Source organism: Eptatretus burgeri, chromosome 24 (genome assembly GCF_056783735.1).
Source record: "Eptatretus burgeri isolate ZD-2024b chromosome 24, Ebu_testis_v1, whole genome shotgun sequence".
NCBI lineage: Eukaryota > Metazoa > Chordata > Myxini > Myxiniformes > Myxinidae > Eptatretus > Eptatretus burgeri.
This window is the reverse complement of record NC_140984.1, coordinates 1,753,764-1,761,509: the sequence shown is the minus strand read 5'-3', so window position 1 is coordinate 1,761,509 and position 7,746 is coordinate 1,753,764. Positions and strand designations below refer to the sequence as shown.

Sequence of the window (7,746 nt, the reverse complement as noted above, 5' to 3'; positions counted from 1 at the left end):
CTACCGAAAAGTCTTATCAACATCCCCATACCCCTCTATTTTCATAAATTCCGAGTGTTGAGACCACGGTGTTCGTGCTGAGATCGAGCGCTGTCCACACGTATGGTCTTGGTAGAGAAGAGCTTTAATTCACACCAAACATGTATACATGGAGAGATATAGAGAGACACAGAATACCCACAGTAGTCCAGCTCAATCTAACTCTCGAGCTTGGCACTCTGGCTTGCCTTATATACAATTTGCCCTGCCCCTTGTGCGACCATCTGGTTTCAAGATTGGCCCAGCTCCCATCACTGTTTTCTCTTGAGACTTTGTTTCCGAAAGATCAATTTCCTCCAAGGTGGAAAAGCCTGGTGCTGATTTCCTCCCTTTGGGCTCTAAAAGCCATCTGGTTTGGTCATTATCCGGCCAGGGCGTCAGGAAGACGGCTTACTTTTTAAGAGCCTTTACCTTCCTTTCCTTAGTCTACTTTTTGGAAAGTGGAAGCAGCTGTTGTGCTGTGTCAAATGGCACTGATTTACGATTGAGCTTCCTTCGGCTCAAGGCTTGTTTATGACCGAGCTTCCTTGGCTCAAGGTTTATTTACGATCGGGTTTCTCTTGGCTCAAGGTTTTACAAGGGCAATAAAAAGCCAGATGCTCAGCTGTGTCACAATGAAAAAGACTACATGCTTTGGCTATTAACACAACCAAGAGCTGCAGCTGTTAAGAGAACTCTATAATGAATGCTTTTGGCTCTTTCTTTCTTTTACTTTTTAAAAGTAATTCTGCGAACAAATGGCTATTCTCAGCTTGGGAGATATACAATCTCTCCACACAGGTACCTATCTAATTCCAACTTATCTACTTTTTCTGCTACCACTACCTTTCCACGGAGACCATTCCATGCATTAACTACTCTCTGAGTGAAAGTCCCCTACCTTACTACCATCTTAACTCTCCTCTTCATTACTCTCAGGCTTTGGCCCCTGGTCCCATCACTGTCTACTCTGTTGAATAATTAATCTTCACTTATTTTATCTCCACCTTTCATTATCTTAAACATCTCCATCATATCTCCTCGTCACCGCCTCCTTTCTGGTGTACAAAGTCCTGTCTCCTTCAGCCGCTCCTCAGAGCTGAGTCATGCTCGGCCAGGAATCAATGTCGTAGTCCTATGCGGAACCCGCTCCATGGCATCTATGTCCTTCCTGAGTCGTGGTGACAAAAACTGTACACAATATTCTCGATGTGGCCCTCACTAAATTCCTATGCAATGTCAACACCACCTCTTTTGATTTATACATGATCCCCCTCCAAATACAGCCTAAAACCTTATTTGCTTTACCTATAGCCGCCTGGCACTGTGCTGCCTGCTCACCTGCCGGATCTATTACCACCCCGAGATTTGGCAGCTATTTTCTTTTTCAAGAATAAACCTTTTTTTTAATCTTCACCAGAACGGCTTGACAGATCAAGGTGAACCTTCACCCACATGCTCCCCAAGCCTTGGGGATATCTGGGTGTTCACCAATAATTAGCGACGCGTTCCGATTGGTGGAAAAGCAGGGCGTGGCGACGCTTCCACTTGAGAGGAGAGCGCGGAGTCTCCGCCCACTTTCTTCCGCTCCGCCCACTTTATTACGCTCCGCCCACTTCCTTCCGCTACGCCCAATCACGTTCTCCTGTAATAACACGTCATGTTCAAAAGACGAGGATGCCAGCGGACTCGGCGTGTGTATGGCAACATTCCACAAAGTTAGGATGGTTACTTCCATCTTGCCGATACCATCGTGAGCAGGTTTATCCAGGATAATATATCGATATATATATATATATATATATATATATATATATATATATATATATATATATATATATATATATATATATATATATATATATATATATATATACACACATGTACAATTATAATCCGCTGTCCAACCGACAGCAATCCGGCAAGGCCAAAGATGGCGGGTTATGTGTGTTGGTGAATTTGAATTGGACCAAAGATTTTATGGAACCTCAATGGTGTTGTTCCAAGGGCGTGGAGGAACTGACGGTGTCATTCCGACCCCACTTCCTCGTATCCAGTAGATACATTAATGTGCTGTGAACTTGTTAAACATTTTAACCACGCCGAGTAACTATAAAACGACACGTAACCTGATAGTCTGAGTGAACACGTCACATGTACGGATGATTTACTGAAACTGGTCGGTTTTCACAAATCTATTCGAAATCCCCTCCGTGATCGCTCATGCATACACGAGCAAGCTGACAACCGGTCAGAAAAGATGTGCGGTGATCCTCTTTATGCAATAGAAATGATTTTAGGTGTGCAGGCAAAAATGTTTACGGAGTGCTTAACGAAGCCACCATTTTGAGATATCCGGTTCACAGACAAACAGACAGACAAACAGGCAGACAAGGGTGAAAACATAACCTCTGCCCACTTTCAGTGGCGAGATAACAACAATCATGTTAATAGCATAATAATATTAACATAAAAAACAAAATAATGATTGCAATAAAATGAACGATAATAATGAAAATAGCATGACCCTAGCGGCTGCTCTTCGTCGGGAGTTGACGTTTTTCGTTGTTGAAAGAAGCTAATTATTTCAATTGTTGCCAGGGCAAACCACCAATTGTTACCGACAGTGATGTCACAGATCAGAGACAAACTCTTCTTCCTCTATCATATTCAGCACAAGTCTGCGGGTGAGCATCATTGGCTGAGTATGAGGATGTGCCGCTGATGCAATGCCCTCTGTAGGTTTGGGCAGGAATTTAGAATCTGCCCATGGTGCTGGCGATGCGTCGCCTCCTCTTTGCAAAGGACACCGTGGGATCTTTAACCTCCACCAACTAATGCCGGCAACAAATGACACTTGCAACCTCAATACAACAAATTACTCGAAAGTTAACAACCGGCCGAGGCCTCCTTTTTGGACTGCTGAACAGCGACTCAGCTACACAAGCAGCAGTTTAAATGGTGAAAACGAATTCACCAGAGAAAGCATCTGAACAAACAGAAAAATCAAAAGAAGACTCCCCCTGCAGAGAAAAAAGCCAACAACACCTGGTGTTCCCAGGTAGTCTCCCATCCAGGTACTAACCAGGCCTGAGACTGTTTAGCTTTTCAAGATGAGATGAGATCAGGCATGTTCAGGGTGGTATGGTCTGAGGGTGGCATCTCTGAGAATCCTCTAAAAGGATTGATCATGTTCACCAAGTGGGAGTCTCACACACTTTTTATGAATCTTTAAAATATTTATTTCAACCACGATCTTCCTTTTCAATGAAGCACCCATTGATTATTTCCAATTCCTTCATGGTGACACCATATTAAAAGCATGAAGATGGGGCTTCGCCTCAAAGGGAAGAAGAATGATATATTCGGTTGTTACTTGTTCAATTTTAACAAAACTTGATGGGGGGCGGGGGGCGGGGTTCGGCATAATATGACGGAGATTGCAACAACTTAATTTTCTCCCTCCCCAAGGATGTTTTCTGCCTTGGACGAACACCATGTTAATGTGTATAAATAGTTTTTAAATATATAAAATAATTTTTAAAAATCAAGGGGTGTGTCCAAGTTTAAAAAAAAAAGCTATTTTAAAATAAAGGGGTGTGTGCAAGGGAAAAATAAAAATATTTAAATAAATTAATGGGTGCAAAACCATCATGCCAGGGATACAGAGGTTTAAATAAAGGGGTGTGTGCAAGGAAAAAATAAAAAAAATATTTAAATAAATTAAAGGGTGCAAAGCCATCATGCCAGGGTTGTGGAGGTGGTGACAAAAAGCCGGCCACAGATGTCCAAACATGTCCGCAGCACAGTTGACACATGCGCATTGAAAGTCACATCTGTCAGTGTCAAAACCGATCAGCTCTTCAAGTTATTTTGGAGTCGTGTTCGCGTGACTTGGTGAGTTCGTAACGACACATTTAAACGATAAATGTGGAATTTGAAGTCCTGATGAGAACGACGGGCCTTGAGCACAGACTATTCCGAGATGGGCTGGTTGGAGCGGAGCAGGGTCGTTGTGCGGTGGTTGGAGAAGTTGAGGAAACTGACACTGCAAGAACTAACCCAGGCCAGGAATAGCAGACGGTGTGTAATTCTGTGGCCGAATTGTCAAGGTCCACAAAAACAAACAAACGGGTGAAGGACCGAGACGTCAACGTTTGGAGCACCTGAAAATGAGGTCGTCTTGGGTAACGACACCCACAGCCCGAGATATGTGTCAAAGTAAGAATCGGCTCACTGCTGTGCAAACCACACAAAATAAATTGCAGAACGTTCTTCTCCATCAAAGGTACTCAACACCCATTCATTTGTAATTTCCATGTCGGCAAAAGTGACGCGCGCGGCAGAACAATCCCTGTGGTCTTCCACACGAGGTCGCCATTCAGTACGGAGCAGCACAGGGGTGGTTCCTCACGTGCCGGGCGAAATAATCCGATCTTGAGAAAGACCTGGACACCGAGGAGATAGCAACAACAACAGCAAGAAGTCAACAAATGTGACAATTTATGAGCAACATGGCAACCCATGTCGAAAAAAGGTTCAATTGATAGGCAACACAGTAGTTCCGCACACTCAAGAGGAAGACCGCAGCATCAGTTGACGATATCGCCTTTCACCTGCAGTGCAATTGGAATAAAACTACAACACTTCCTTCCGACACGCGTGTCGAGGTGAAATACCATGGCTTAAGATAAAATTGGCGGAAGGGACATGCACAAAGGCCTGGTGTTGGCTTCACGGTCAAGGTGGCTGAAAGGTGTGGCAGAAACGGTGTGACGGAGAGGGAGGAAAGGTGTGGCGGAAACGACGCGAACGACTACGTTTGCTGCCATACCTGCCGCAGTTTGCACACTTGTACGGCTTCGCTCCGGTATGCTTGCGATTGTGTCGCTTGAGCTCATGATTACGAGGGAACCGCCGCTCACAGCCTTTCCACAAGCACTTGTACGGTTTCTCACCTGCGGCGGGAGGGATGGAGAGAGAACCAGTGGATTAACGTCTGCTCCGATGACAGCAAGCCTGCACAATCGACCTGCGTGCAGGTGTGTGATGCCGTCACATTCCAAAGCTTGGGTTGTATCCCCGACAGCAGGCCTGATGGCTGACAATGGGAAAAAAAAGTTTCCTGGCATTGTTTTTTCCGAGTGAGGAATGCCTGTCGGCTTGTTGTTGGGACCGATGAACGCTGCCCCAAATATTAAGACAAATCAAAACGGATCATCGACCAACTGTACAGCAGTTATTGGCTCAGCAGTTATCAACGCCGTTTCACTTATGACGTCAATGCAACTAATGTTGCATGCATCAACTTCTCTGAGGCTTGATGGAACCTCCAATCTGGAATCGGATGTCAATAGCCGTCTGAAACAAGGGGTAGCACTTCCTGGTTCAGACAATTTCTCTTAAACTGATGTTTCTGATGAAATGTAGAACCACAAGCTGCCTTGTCTGGGTTCGATTCCGGACCAGAAGATAAATAGTCCGAAATTTGCGCTTCGCACGCATCACAAAGTGTGCCGTCCCTCTGATGGACGTTGAGCCCGGTTGCCCACCTGCTCGTCGACGTTTAATCCCATGGTGTGTTGAATGAAGAGTAGGTGAGTTATCTAGCCGGCACCTTGAACAGATTACAAATCTCCAACCTGCAGGGTGAACTGCAGCAATGGCACAGCCACGCTCCCGAGCAACGACGGTACGAGCAGCTATGTGCTGCTTTCGAAGAGAGAGGGACAGGAAGAATATGAAGAAGGAAGCTTGCAACAGGGAGGTGTCATCACCCTCGTTGAACAATAATAAAATAATTTCATAATTTTTAGATTTTTTAAACTCGGAAATCACAGCAACCATTGCGAGTTGAGTCCTCGTACCCGTGTGTGTGCGCACATGTGCCTTGATGTGCGAACTGTTGGTGTAGACTTTGCAGCACCCACTGAATAAACAAAGATAGATGTACTTCTTGTCGTCCAGTGAGTCATCAGTGCCATTCTGTCCAAGCTTCCCATATTTGTGGCCTAATTGCTTGATAACGGGCCGTCCCGAAGCTTCCTGCAACTTGGGCCTGGCTTGTGTCTCGGGCTCAGGAGATGAAGGTGGTGTCAAGTTTGATGCCTCGTTCAACTGCTCGACGCTACTCTCCGGGACCAGTGGGGCCAAAGCTCCTGGCACAACTGTCCGTGGAGGAGGTGGAATAGCAGCCATCGCCTCGACACCGACTCCCAAGGGTCCACTCCCCCAAGGAACACCATCCCAAGTTGTTACTACAAGAAACTCCAAAGGAACCACATTCGTGACGATCTCCTGGGTCGCCAGGTCTGGGGAAACGATTCCTTGGGTCGGAGGCTGTCCTCGCCCCTCAGATTCGACATAAGCCGCCAAAAACCTCTGCAAGGCCCCACTGTCCTCCTCCTTGATACCCGTTACATCCTTGTCGCTGGGCTTAATCTGCAGGTATCGTTCCATTTCAAGGCACACCTGTGGCGAAACAGGACGAAGGGTTCCATAAAGTTTCACACGGACTTGGATCACTATCCCATTTCAGTGAAAGTAGCAGTTACTACCATGGCAATCTGAATATCATTTTAGTAAAAAATTCACACAAATTTGCTGTTTTAATGAAAAGATCAACAACAACAACAACAAAAAACAGCTAAACTTTTAAAGCACAACAAGCAATGTTTATCCCATGTTGGGTGGACATGTTGGGTGTGTGACGAGGAAGAATTGATTCAATTTGGTGAAGATCCGAATCTCGATCTTGATTCAATAATTAATTATTTTTCAAAGCGATTCTTCACCATTGAGAGATTGGGCTAAAAACGCAACACAGCACGATATCTCAAAAAAGTTGTGGACGGACTTGGATGAAACTTTTGATTAAATTTTGGTGAAGATCCGAATTCGGATGAGGATTATTTAATTTTTTTAGTGATTCTTCCCCATTGTGAGATAGAGTCTGAATATGATAGACAGCAGGATCTTTCAATAATTTATTTATCCTGATAAGTTATATTGTTGCGGGGCCGGGTATTGGTGGCGATCACGACCGCTAGAGGGAACAGTAGAGTCAGCTCCACCGAACACACTGGAATTGAGGTCGTGCCTTTTGGATAAGTCCGATAAGTCCCTTACCGGACCATGAATCGCCAATAATCCGACCGCGTGGGGTAGGGTCAATTTTCCAAACTTCAATATACCTAATTACCCACGCGGACAAAGATACCGGGGAATTCACACCCTCATTGGGCAGAGAGAACGCTCTAAGCCCATATTTACAGCCAAGCCAGAACGAAACGCTTGTGCCCATATTTGGGGTAAGCAGGCCCGTAGCCAGGGCTCAGTATTAAGGGGGGGGGCATATGAACTGGATGGGGAGGGGCACAATTGTTATATTTAATATTTTTGATAACCCGGTATACTATTGTGTTCATGCAGCATTGACACATCTATACTGAGGTTGCCATCTCTCGTTTGGCTGCTTTTCTGTCTGTGAGCGAATAAACTGCTTTGCAACCACACACTCTGTTTCACTGATGGTTGACTTTGTTCATGTCATGATGTGCTGGAGCAAGTGGGGATCCAAAAACGTGCCATTTTCAGGATTCAAGGCAGCGAGTGAACGGGCGAGTTGTGTGTTGCGCTCACTGAAGCGCCGAGCGATCTCTCCAAGCACAGTGTCGATTGCGCTGTAAAAAAAACCCTCTGCAGTTCCGTCTTGTCATTGTCGTTGTT

The 7,746-nt window shown here is 45.3% G+C and overlaps 1 protein-coding gene across 1 annotated transcript; it reads right to left on the bottom strand.

The window, feature by feature from the left end:
• Positions 1 to 4,399: 4,399 nt before the first annotated feature.
• LOC147007873 (Krueppel-like factor 6) lies at positions 4,400 to 7,284 on the bottom strand. The gene is made up of 4 exons (XM_085866257.1): positions 7,252 to 7,284; positions 5,886 to 6,489; positions 4,853 to 4,976; positions 4,400 to 4,466 (listed from the first exon to the last, which is right to left on the bottom strand). Exons 1-4 carry the CDS (start codon positions 7,282 to 7,284, stop codon positions 4,400 to 4,402), a joined length of 828 nt encoding a protein of 275 aa, XP_085722383.1.
• Positions 7,285 to 7,746: the final 462 nt, after the last annotated feature.